Genomic DNA, 14028 nt, shown 5'->3' on the forward strand with positions numbered 1-14028 from the left:
AACTTCAAAAGTAAACAAATCGTGCCAAGCGTGCAATACACGTCAACTGGTGAGTCTAATATTCTTTCACAAGTGCACCAATAATATTTATACCAATTTTTACACTAATGCAGTAGTCTGCATAACAGTAAATCTTATATTTTTTTGTGAGAATAAAAATTCAAAGTGGAAAGCAAAAGAATATAAGAGGGGCCTTGAGACGTGACTAATGACTAGAGGAAATGTCATTTTAGTGCCAGGAATGTCTTTCTTGTTTATTCTGGACCCTATTCCGAAATTGGCATCTTTTGAAATTTGTGTGAAATTGGCAAAATTGCTAAATTCTGACCACTGTACTGGATAGTTGAATTTACAAATGGGTGGTTTCTTGCACCCATTCGATAGAAAAAATGGAGTTCTAGCGAAATATTCATGTTTTTTGTCGACTAGTACAGTGAAATTGGCCGAAAATGGGGCTCAAAGTGGGCAAAATCGCCGATCCGTAAACATCGCCGAGACCGCTAACTTTGCGAGAGCATAATTCCGTAAGTTTTCAATCAAATTTCAAACTTTTGGTGTCGTTATGATCGGGAAAAGATTCTCTATCTTTTCATAAGAGAAAATAATTTTTTTTTTTTAAATTTGGCCGACCCTGAGAACGAGTTTCGGAGAGGGCCTGTCGACCCTCAAAGGGTTAATGTTTCATTTAGTTACTTTCATACAAAAATACACTAGCTTTTAATTGCAGTATCACCTTTCCAATTATGATTCTTTGCAATCATCTTGACTACTTACCAGTTTTTATTCCAATTATGAGAATACAGTGCAAGTGTACATCATTTCTTTGCATCAAGTATGACACTAGCTATTTCTGACATACACCGACTGTGGTAAAATCTTCAAACTTCAAGTAGCAGTAATTCCAGTGCTGGAAATGAGTCAAACCTAATAGCAATAGATTAATACTATTTCATTTCTCCCTTCAAGGGGTTGGGGGTGCCTTGATGTTAGTGAAAGATCTTTGTAGCTACCATGCTCTTCCTTGGACCAAAACTAATTACTCCCCATTCCTCAAGTGCTGCATGACCATGACTGATGATCATGATGACAACACTGATAATAAAATTTGTATCGACAGACATAAGCACAAATAAAAAAAATCAGTAGTATAATACTCTTCAACCTTCTACTAGCCAAAATAGAAATACTAATAAAGGCTCAAATTTTGAAGAGCAAACTAAGCTGGTTCTTATTCTAAGTGCGAGACCATGACGGTTATACAAGCTTTTGCTGGCAGTAATAGCCTGGTTGATCAATCAAGCATTCAATAGGGAAGTTTTGGCTTCTGGCTGGGCTGCAAAAATGACCACAGATATGACTTGTCAATACTGCATAAGTCATAACTAATTGTTAGTGCTATAGTTAATAGGTTGTGCAGAAGTTAAAACTGTTTATGTAGGCTAACAAATACCAATTTCAAAAGTATGTTTTCATTTGTAAATATACAAATATTGTCTAAAATTGGAATAAAATATACAATATTTCAAATCCTGAATTTCAACACCAGTAATTCAATAACAAATAACATAATATAAAAAAGATCTCAACATTGTTTGAAGAACTAAAGAATTATAACCACTCAATTATTTTAAAAAAGTACTGTAATGCTCTTTGCTTAGCACAAATTAGTGTATTTTATGAATGTTTTAATATATTGTCTTTGTCATGTTGAAAATTCGTCAATTTAAAACTCAAGTCCTACAACCTACTGTGTAGTCATACCTAAATGATTGATCTGGCAGATATTTATTTTTCAAACTGTTCAAACCAGTGAATTTTCTATGTGCTTTCAATATAAGTATAGATATTTTTACCGTTTACCAAAAAATAATTAAAAAAAGTATTATAGTATTCAGGTCTTGTCATAGCCAAGAAAACAAGGCATGCATCTACATAAGAGAAAAATAACAACTTCACTTGCAACATTAAATCAATTTTGATGTACACACTTGTGCAGGTCCCGCATTTCTCATCATACACTGCCATATTGCAGGGCACTTATTTTCACATGGCATTTATTTTAATCACTATTATCATCATCTTCCTCTACAATAAGGTCACTATCATCATTTTCCTCTTCACTCTCACTGACATCTTCCTCTTCCCCCTCAAGCTTTCTTTTAACTGAACTGATTTGCTGATCCACTTCCATATCAGAATCCTCGTCAGTGTGACCATTAACCTCCCCGAAGTTCGATAAGTCATCCCAATTGTCCTCAGATTCTGATATCCCAAGTGTCGCTTCCATTATGTCCTCTTCATCCGACGGATCTGAAATAATTAAAATTATATACATTACAGGATGTAGATAGAGGGGGTATACTGGTTACTTCTTTTTTTTTTTTTTTTTTTTTTAAAAAATTCGGTCGTGACCTACCGAGGCAGGGTGACCCAAAAAAAAGAAAGAAAATCCCCAAAAAGAAAATACTCTCATCATCATTCAACACTTTCACCACACTCACACATTATCACTGCTTTTGCAGAGGTGCTCAGAATACAACAGTTTAGAAGCATATACGTATAAAGATACACAACATATCCCTCCAAACTGGTTACTTCTACTAAAGAATAATTTGCAATAGAAAGAATTTTTTTTTTTAACAAGTCAGTATTGTACTTCCCACCACTGTAACCCACTGTACTGCCAAGACTCGAATCTGGCTAATCTGTTTCCCTGAATCCCTTCACAAAACATTACCCTGCTCACACTCCAACAGCTCGTTAAGTCCCAAAAACCATTCATCTCCATTTACTCCTATACTATAACATGTCTCACATGTCTGTTATGTCCAAGCCCCTTGCACACAAAACCTCTTACCTCTTATACCCCCTCCCTCCATTAATAATAAATTAATATTCTTCAACAAATGCTTCTGCTTTCATTTTGACTTTTCAACTACTATTTTTTTTTTTCAAGGGGCTCCAATGGTCACAATTCAGATCCTCAGAACTTTTTTTAAGGTTCCCTTGAAAATAAAACTGAAATAAGGTCTTGGCATTTACATGACATGACCAAAAATTCAGAGATTGCACGAAAAGTAACAGGAAAACAAAATTATACAGTACCTAGAAAACACATCGAAACCACTAAGGCATAAGGGCCCTTTAAATGTACGGTGGAACCTCGGCTTATGAACTTAATCCATTCCACGACCTTGTTCACATCCTGATTTGTTCGTATGCCGAGTCAATTTTCCTCAATTAAATTAATTGAAATGCCATTAATCCGTTCCAGCAGAATTCCTGCTGTCAAGAGGCAGTTCAAAATACATTTCAATATGATGCTAATATCAAATCTACGGCTTTTTTTACCTATCACAACTGATCTAATATGACATAATAAACAACATAAATAACATAGAAATCTGATAAATACTCTAGAATGAATAAAATATGTCATTACATATGTGACTACATAGTGATGGTGGCAGCTGAGAGTATTGTTTGGAGACAGGACAAAATTCTACTTCAATATGATGCTAATATCAACTCTATGGCATGTTTATCTATCACAATTGATCTAATATGACATGATAAACAATATAAATAACATAGAAACCTGATATATACTCTAGAATGAATAAAAAAATACAGTGGACCCAGGATATCGTAGTCGTTGGATTTCATAATAATCGGTAATCGTAACGTTTTTACATCAAAATATTGGCTAGGTGATCGTCATTTACCTCGGTAATAGTCGTTCGTCCCAAACGTGTATGTGCAGCCCCACACACCATTCACAGTCAGTCTGCCATTGTTTATCAGCGAGTGACCATCACCCCATGCGTTCATAAGATACATTTTGTAATACATATAGTGGACCCCCGAATTACGACATCATCAGAATTCGTAATGTTTGAAATAAGTAACGTTTTTTCATCAAAATATTGACTCGTCAGTGAACTCGGTATTAGTAATTCGTCCCGAAAGTGTCTGCGTGGCCCAAGTGGTCCGACACACCATTTACAGCCAGTGTGTCATTGTTTATCTGCCAGTGAGGATGATCCCACACGTTCATATGATATATTTTGTATTATTCCATTCTTTTTAGTGCTTGCAACTGCTAAATATGCCACCATGGGCCCAAAGAAAGTTCCTAGTGCCAGCCAGCCCTTTGGTAAAGGGCTGAGAGAGAAGGGAGAATGTGCCTTTTTCAGTGATTCTGCAATATGTATGATACTAAAGCAGCAGGAGTCGATAAAGGCTATAGCACCAGCAAGCGATAACGTGTAGCATTAACAGTGTAGTAAGTTAAGCGATTAATCGATAGAAAAAGGACAGCACGAAACTGAGTCCTTCATTGTTGTTGGAGGTATATAGGGCTACTGACTACCACCACCGCCTCTGCTGCCGCCTTCACCACCACCATGTAAGACTTATTTTTCAATGGCCCTTATATACCCAACAACAAACAACACACCACCACTCGTAATATTCTTAATGCCACATTTTATTCATTCGCGAGTATATATATATATCATGTTTCTATGTTATTAATATTGTTTATTACGTCATATTAGATGAAATGTGCTAGATAAATAAGTGTCATATTGAAAGACTATCTTGTCCTGTCTCCCAACACAATTCCTAACATACGCCAGAAACAGACCTCTGGAACACTTTTTTGAACGACAGGGGTCCAGTGACTCAAGCTGGTCCTAGTGCCATTAAAAAAGCAAAGAAGGGAAGTAACCCTGGGAAAGGACTTTGTACCTGAAGCACAGCATCATCAGCGAAGAGCAACTATGACAATTCCCACTTTGTGTTTGATTCTTTATCTTTTATTTTCAGACTTTTAATATGTCTAGAGGCTGCATAAATTCACTAGACATATTTTGCTATGCCTGCGGGTAATTCCCCCCTTCAGATTCCCAGAGCAACATTACTCCTTTATTGAAGTGCTGCTACTTTGCTTATTTTTGTACCACACAAGAGTTGCATCATTAAGCTCCAAATATGGTCAGTTGGAAAACTTAAATGTATGTGTCCTTTGGAGTACCAATGGTATGGCAGGAGCTGATGAACCACCATGATGACTGCTACTTTTGTATGACTAAAGTAGCTGGATTCAACAAGAAGACTAAAGATTGCTTAATATACCCAAATATTCCTTCAGCAATAAGGCCTGTTCCACACTCTGAAGATATTCCTGTACCTGTGCCACCTGAGGCATGGCAAATTTCATCCGAGTCTGATACCAGTGATTTTAAGGAGATGCAACTATGAACCACCAACAAATGATGATCCCAAACCCTTCAACCAAGTTGAGCTCAATGACTTGGTGAAAGACCTTAACCTTCCAAAAGACAGTGCACAGTTACTTGGCTCTAGACTGAAGGAACACAGGCTTCTAGCTCCTGGAACAACATTCGCTTGGTACCATCATCATGAAGCGGAATTCACTCAGTTCTTTGACAAAGATGAATCTTTAGTTTTCTGTTCAAATATTTCTGGCCTTATTGAACACATGGGGATGTCATACACAGCAAATGAATGGAGATTCTTCACTGATTCTTCTAAAAGTTTAAAGGCTGTACTTCTCTACAATGGCAACACAGCTGCATCTGTGCCAATTGGCCAGTGTACAAATGTCAAAAACTTACACAAATATGAAGACACTAATATCTGCAATCAAGTACCAGAATCACAAGTTGATTTGGAATTCATATGTTCTTAAAACTAACAGAATGTGTTTTTCCATGATTACTTGCCTAATTTTAATAAATTAACAATTTATTAAAAATTCACATTTTTTATCATTAATTTGTATTTTATTAAAAATCCTTACGTGATAGAACAAAATGGTTCAGATATTTACGATCAGCAGCCCAAGAATATGTAAGATCGCAACCATGAATAAAAATAAAAATTAAAAACATTTCAATTGCAGACCGGTGTAATGAATGCACTAGACATACATGACTATACAAAACAAAGTGTCATTAGCTTGTACTAATTTAAAAACCTAAATATTGAAACTATCCAGGCCAGGATTATTAACCCTTTCAGGGTCCGTCCCGTAGATCTACGGCTTTACGTTCAGGGTCCAAACCGTAGATCTACGCCATGAGCTCAGCTCACTCTGATAAACTGTGAGTGGTACATTTGGGCCTAGATATGAGAGAATACATCTATGTGGTATGTGTGCACCACATAAAACAGATCCTGCAGCACACTGTGTATAATGAGAGAAAAAAAATGAAATCATGATTTTTCGATTAAAACAGCAACTTTGCAGTGTTTTTTCGTATGTTTTTTATAGTTGTATTTGCGATTTCTTGGTCTCATTTGATAGAATGGAAGACATATTACAGAAATAGAGATGATTTTGATTGGTTTTAGCACTGGAAATGGCTTGAAACTGAGCTCAAAGTAGCAGAAATGTTAAATTTTTGCCGATATTCAAGAGTAAACAAACGACCTCACACGTCTAATACACGTCAGCTGGTGGGTCTAATATACATTCACAAATATGGTGATGACATTTATACAATTATTACAGTATTGCATAACAGTAAATCTTCTATTTTTTGGTGTGAATAAAAATTCATTATGTGAATAAAAAATCAAAATGGAATTTATTTGTAAAGCCTCAAAACATAACTAATGAACAGAGGAAATGTTAGTTTAGTGCCAGGAATGCCTACATTGTTCATTCTGGACCCTATTTTGAAACTGGAATATTTTGAACTTTGTGTTAAATTGGCCAAATTAACAATTTCCAATCACTTTATTTTGTAGTTGAAACAGTTGACTTGGCGATTTCTTGTGCTCAATCGATAGAATAGAAGTAATACTAGTGAAATAGCTAAGAATTTGGTTGATTGGAATAATGTAATTGACCTAAAATGGGAGTCAAAGTCGGCAAAATCGCCGATTCGTAAATATCGCTGACACATCAAAATTCGCGAGAGCATAATTTCGTCATTTTTCCACCAAATTTCGTACTTTTTGTTTTATTACCATCACAAAAAGATTCTCTACGACTTCATAAGAAAAAATAACAAATTTTTTTTTTGAAAATTCTTGGACACTGGTGCGTGACTCCAGATTTGGGCCTTGGACCCTGAAAGGGTTAATAGATCATATTCATTGTGTACATTGGCTTTTAATTTAGAAATGAACATAACACTTTTTTTTTTTAACACGTCAGCCGTTTCCCACCGAGGCCAGGTGAGCCCCCCCCCCCCACAAAAAAAAAAAAAAAAAAATTCATCATTCAACACTTTCACCATCACTCATACATAATCACTGTTGTTGCAGAGGCACTCCGATACAATAGCTTAGATGTCACTCCAAACTACCAATATCCCAAACCCCTTCTGTAACTACAGTGGTCCCTCAATAATCGTCCATAATCCGTTCCTGGAAGTGGGACTATTATCGAAATGGACGATTTTCGAATCAATTTTCCCCATAAGAAATAATGTAAATCCAATTAATTCGTTCCAGACACCCAGAAGTATCAACAACAATTTTTTTTTTTACCTAAAAGATAGATTTACATGCACAAAAGAATGAACATTCAACATGACAGTTACCTTTATTGAAGGCTGTTGTTGATGAATGGAAGACAGGGAGGAGGAGAGAGGGAAGAGAGGTTATTTGGAAGGGGAATCCCCCTCCATAAGGACTCTAGGGCACTAATAAAATGTATAAATGAACATTGGTAATAGGGGTAGTTGATGAGTGGAACGGTCTGCCTAGTAGGGTGATCGAAGCTAAAACATTGGGTAGTTTCAAATTTAGGTTGGATAAATACACGAGTGAGAGGGGTTGGATTTGAGTCGGACTTGCACCTGAGCTTATTGCTTGGGTAGCATTTGTTCTGTTAGTGGGTTGGATTTGTGAAGGACCGGCCTAGTATGGGCCAACAGGCTTATTGCAGTGTTCCTCCTTTCCAATGTTCTAAAAGCTATGGCTTGGGTAGTTTCAAATTTAGGTTGGATAAATACACGAGTGAAAGGGGTTGGATTTGAGTCGGACTTGCACCTGAGTTTATTGCTTGGGTAGCATTTGTTCTGTTAGTGGGTTGGATTTGTGAAGGACCGGCCTAGTATGGGCCAGCAGGCCTGTTCCAGTGTTCCTACTTTCTTAAGTTCTTATTTAACATCACACTTACCAGTAGGGTGATCGAGGCTAGGACCTTGGGTAGCTTTAAGAAGAGATTGGACAAATATACGAGTTGGAGGAGCTGAGTTTGATTTGTGTCATTGGGTACGGGAGTAAATTCTTGGGTAGCTTTGGGTGGAGGTCATTTTGATAAGGACCTGCCTTGTATGGGCCAGTAGACCTGCAGTGTTCTTCCATTGTTATGTTCTTATTGGCTATTTGTTTGTGTGAGGGAGGGATGGCAAGTTTATTGTTGGAGAATATGACACTAATATCAACTCTATGGCTTATTTATCTATCACAATTCAACTAATATGACATAATAAACAATATTAATAACATAGAAACATGGAATATACTCTAGAATGAATAAAATAAGTCATTACGTATGTCACGAGAGGTGTTGTGATGTGTTGTTGTTGGGTATATAAGGGCCACTGAGTGTAAGCCGTCCATAATGGCGGCGGTGGTTTTTGTAGCCCTATATAACTCCAACAACATTGGAGGAGTTGGTAGAATCGCTGAATCACTAAAGAAGGAACCCTCTACCACCATCACTACGACCTTCTACCACTATTACAACTGTTACCACCATCACTACTACCTTCTACCACCATCACTACCACCAAAGAAAGCTTCTAGTGCCAGCCCTTTGGTAAAGAATGTGAGAAACACATAATTTATGAAAAAGTTTGTAGAAAAATACAAAGATGGTGGTGGTAGAGTGGAAGCAGTTGTGATAGTGGTTGATGAACATAAGAACATAAGAAAGGAGGATCACTGCAGCAGGCCTGTTGGCCCATGCTCGGCAGGTCCTTTACAATTCATCCCACTAACGAAACATTTTCCCAACCCAGTCCTCAATGCTACCCAAGAAATAAGCTCTGATAACTCTATCCACTCATTTGGGACTTGCAAATGAGTGGATAGAGTTATCAGAGCTTATTTCTTGGGTAGCATTGAGGACTGGGTTGGGAAAATGTTTCGTTAGTGGGATGAATTGTAAAGGACCTGCCGAGCATGGGCCAACAGGCCTGCTGCAGTGATCCTCCTTTCTTATGTTCATCAACCACTATCACAACTGCTTCCACTCTACCACCACCATCTTTGTATTTTTCTACAAACTTTTTCATAAATTATGTGTTTCTCACATTCTTTACCAAAGGGCTGGCACTAGAAGCTTTATTTGGAGCCATGGTAGCTTATTTAGCACTTGCAAGCACTAAAATCAATGGAATATTATGAAATATTTCGTAGGAGCATGTGAGGGGACCGTCACTCACTGGTAAACAATGGCACACTGGCTGGGAAGGAAAGGCCGAGGCGGCTCAGAGCGTGAGTACGCGTCCAGGACGAAGGACTATTAGGACTATTAGCGAGTTACCGGACCATTTGCGAGCCAATATTTTGACGAAAAAACAGGACTATTTCCGAAATGGACGACTTTCAGGCCGGACGATTATTGAGGGACCACTGTAACTCAGACTTATGACAGACTCTCTGACCAGTTTGCATACCTAAATAATGCACAGGTCTCCATCAACATTCGCGTTTTCCACTTTCACAGGCTTCGAACATCTGCGAATTCCCAGACGCCCAATCATATTTAAAATATGTCATTACATATTTTAGGAATTGTGGTGTTGGCAAATTTTTTTTGGAGATAGGACAAGATAGTCCTTCAATATGACATTAATATCAACTCTACGACTTATTTATCTATCACAATTCATCGAATATGACATAATAAACAATATTAATAACACAGAAACATGACATATACTTTAGAATGAATAAAATATGTCATTAAGTACATCACGAATGTTGTTGCATTGTTGTTGCTGGGTGTATAAGGGCCACTGAGAGCATAAGCTTTACATGGTGGTGGTGGAGGGAGGTGGTAGAGATGGCAGAGTTGTCAGTTACCCTATATAACTCCAACAACATTGGAGTTACATTCGTGCTGTCCTTTATCTATCAATTAATCACTTAACTTACTTGCTACTGTTAATGCTACACTTCATCATTAGCTTGTGCTATAGCCTTTATTGACTAGTGCTGCTTTAGTATCATAGAATCACTGAAGAAGGCACATTCTCCCCTTTCTTTTCCTCCTCCACTTTAGTACTCTGCTACAAGTTCTTTCTTGAATTCTAGTCTTTTTCATTTTCTTTACCAAAGGGCTGGCACTAGTACAATATTTTACGATGTTTTCATGTGTTTTATAATTGTTCATGGTTCAATAGGTTAAGGAAGCAGTATCGTATTATATTTCCCTACAATATATTGGGGCACGAAACATTTGCGATTTTTCAACATTCGCGAGGCTCTTGATCCCCTAACCCTTGTGAACGTTGAGGGAGACATGTATATTAGAGCTGATTTCCTCTATTGTTTATTACAATATACTGTACACTACTGAATAAACATTTAAAAATATACCAAAAATGTTATAAATGGTGCAAAGGTGACAACAAAACAATATCAAAGATGGTTGACACAAACCCACTACCATTATAGTATGCTACTCACTTAGCGACGAACTCGTAAACTGATGTGGCCTTAGGAACAGAACTCCGTTAAGTGAGGAGAGGCCGTATTACTAAATTTAAAAGGAGAAACTTTTGTTTTTCCTTTCGGGTCACGTTGCCCCAGTGGTATACAGTCGGTTTGTTGAAAGAAGAAAATAACAATTTTCTTTCCTTGGTAAAACTGCATATTTTGAACATATCACAAAATAAAACATACAATTATGAGGTAATAAATCATTAAATTGTGCCCCTCTCAATAAATTAGCCACAGGGCACCTCATGTTGGACCTATAGTTGCTATTACCACTGGATGAGCCAGGGTCAATAGAAAAAAGATTTACGACTCTTTCCTGGGAACCTACTTAGAAACTTTGAAAATAAGGAACCAAAATATGGACAAAGCAGCCAAAAGAAACTAAATAGTATACTGTATTATAATAAACACTAAGTAATTCTGTATTATTATTATTATTATAAAATCTAAGTTTTTTCTTTTGTGACAACTGATCATCTCCCACCAAGGGTGACATTTATTTTTGGGTTATTGTTACTTATATTCTTAATTTTTTCTTAACCCTTTCTGGGTTGAGAGGCCCTCTCCTAAACATTCTCAGGGTTGAAAATTTTTCGGAAAAAAAAAAAAAATTATTTTTTCTTATGAAATGATAGAGAATCTTTTCCCGATCATAATGACACCAAAAGTATGAAATTTGATGGAAAACTTATAGAATTATGCTCTTGCGAAGTTAGCGGTCTCGACGATGTTTACGCATTGGCAATTTTGCCCACTTTGAGCCCTATTTTCAACCAATTCCAGTGTACTAGTCGACAAAAATCGTAACTATTTCGCTAGAACTCCATTTTCTCTATCGAATGAGTACAAGAAACCACCCATTTACTGATTTCAACTATCCAATAAAGTGGTCAGAAATTGGCAATTTTGCCAATTTCACACAAATTTCAAAAGATGCCCATTTCCAAAAAGGGTCCAGAATAAACAAGACAGACATTCCTGGCACTAAAATAACACTTTCTCTGTTCATTAGTCACGTCCCCAGGCTCCTCTCACATCTCACATATTACAATTTTTGTAATATGTCTTCCATTCTATAAAATGAGACCAGTAAAACTAGAATACAACCATAAATAGCATACAAAAATACACTGCAAAGCCGCTGTTTTAAACCAAAAACAGGGTCAGAGTTTTCTTTTTCTCATTATGCACTGTGTGCTGCAGGATTTTTTTTTTATACTGTGCACACTGTCCACATAGACCCATTCTTTCATATGTAAGCCTATACCGGCTTTCTCTCGCTAGATTTAAAGGCACTAGAATTTACACGTACTAGTACGTCAATAACCTTGGCGCGTAAGCCGTACTAGTACGTCAGAAACCCTAAAAGGGTTAACCCTTATTGGCCATCTCTCTCAGCCAAGGATTTTTGAACTACAATCCTGCAAACTCCATGGGGAAGCAGAACAGAATACTTCCTTTGTAAGCCATGCCTGTCATAAGAGGCGACTAATATGCTGAGAACAAGGGGCTAGTAATCCCTTCTCCTGTATAAATTACCAAATTTGCAACCCAAGCTTCACACCCATATAAGTGTGTTGGTACCACTATACTTTCATACATTCCCTTCTTTGCCTACGTGGATAACATTTTTTGTCTCCAAAGATACCTCAACGCACCACTCACTTTTTTTCCTTCATCGATTCTATGGTTAACCTCATCCTTCATAAAAACCACCTACTGACAAGTCAACTCCCAAATATCTGAAAACATTCACTTCTTCCATACTCCCTCTCTCCAATGTGATATCCAAGTTTTCTTTATCTAAATCATCTGATACCCTCATCACCTTACTCCTATGTTCACTTTCAACTTTCTACCCTTACACACCAAACATCAAATAAACATTGGAAATATTAATTCAAATACTCTACAATACTTACTTGTGTCCTTTGCCTCTAATAACCAACTGCAAATGCTTTAACAAAGGCACAATTGCTGGTGTGGGCAGTCTTCGGACAGTATTGTCGATAGTGTCCTTATCTCCATGATCTATAACACTCTGAAGGATACGCTGGTCCTTACTGTGTAAGCCCTGAAATTAAGAGAAATTAGATGTACTGGTTCCAGGTACCACTTATATTCCTACCTAAAATTCCAAGCACATGGAATATTGAATCAACAAGAACTTGAAGCTGAAGTTGAATTGGATTATGGAAGTGGGAAATACAGTACAATACAGTGCCTACACTATGATGGATGGGTGAGGACATTAAAGTTGGAAGGGGCATTTGAATTGTAACGACCACATGCTTCTAGCAAGATAGCTATTTTATAAATCATGAAACAGTGAGAGGGCAAGAGAACAAGAGAAATGTAAACACTTAAGCAGTATAATGTGATCCTTTACTGACAACGTTTCGCCCACACAGTGGGCTTCATCAAGTCACAAACAGTATATACGTACATATATATTACCTGCAGCAAGAGATGAGCTACATTATCAGCTTTTGGAGGCTGTGTAGCATCTCCTGTTTTAGTTTTATCTATTGCTAGAGCATTGAGTCTTTCTTCCATTGGTAAAGCTGCTATGCCATCCGGGTCACCATGTTTTCTTTTCACCTTGCTGGTCTACAAGAAATATTTGATAAAAAAACAAAAATGGTTGGAATGCATGAAATAGTGATCTGTTTTTCCATATTTTATTAACTATCTGAAGTTGAAGGTAAGACAATTTCAACTCAGATTTGAAAATTTTAAGTTTCATTTATATTTTTATAAGGAGGCCTGTGGAGATACACAGCAAATAATGACTAAAAACACACTATCATTCTAATTAAAACTTACTGGTTCAACATCGACATAGCCTGGGCCTTTTATAAAAGTATCCTTTGTCATCAGGGGTGTCACAATTTTAGCCAAAGCTGTTGGCTTTCTTGCTGCTGTTGCCGATGGGTCTGAGCGAATTATTTCTTTGTCTCCTGATAGATCTGAAATAGACTTTCAAGATATATGGTTAAATGAGATAACAAAAACCTTGCACTTAAATACATTGAAACCTTGATTTAATGGACTAATACGGCAAGAGGGAAACCTGTGATAGCGAATGTCTATTAACCCTTTCAGGGTCCGTCCCGTAGATCTATGGCTTTACGTTCAGGGTCCAAACCATAGATCTACATCATGAGCTCAGCTCACTCTGATAAACTGTGAGTGGTACATTTGGGCCTAGATATGAGAGAATACATCTATGTGGTATGTGTGCACCACATAAAACAGATCCTGCAGCACACTGTGTATAATGCGAGAAAAAAACTGAAATCATGATTTTTC

General features: G+C 37.1%; 1 protein-coding gene across 9 annotated transcripts in view; it reads right to left on the reverse strand.

The window, feature by feature from the left end:
• Positions 1-2095: 2095 nt before the first annotated feature.
• The window catches only part of LOC128695699 (WD repeat-containing protein 43), a 40187-nt gene continuing 28254 nt past the window's right edge, over positions 2096-14028 (reverse strand). For 6 of the 9 annotated variants that reach the window (XM_070093260.1, XM_070093258.1, XM_070093259.1 and 3 more), the window contains exons 7-10: positions 13543-13695; positions 13174-13326; positions 12639-12790; positions 2096-2310 (exon numbers count right to left, since the gene is read on the reverse strand). In XM_070093260.1, the coding sequence (XP_069949361.1) occupies positions 2298-2310; positions 12639-12790; positions 13174-13326; positions 13543-13695 (471 nt within the window). In that variant the 3' untranslated portion in view covers positions 2096-2297. Of the gene's footprint in view, positions 2311-12608; positions 12791-13162; positions 13327-13542; positions 13696-14028 lie in introns of those variants that run through there. The other 3 variants (XR_011393068.1, XM_070093264.1, XM_070093265.1) reach the window with 3 other exon arrangements.

The sequence above is a fragment of the Cherax quadricarinatus genome, chromosome 42 (assembly GCF_038502225.1).
Source record: "Cherax quadricarinatus isolate ZL_2023a chromosome 42, ASM3850222v1, whole genome shotgun sequence".
Taxonomy (NCBI): domain Eukaryota; kingdom Metazoa; phylum Arthropoda; class Malacostraca; order Decapoda; family Parastacidae; genus Cherax; species Cherax quadricarinatus.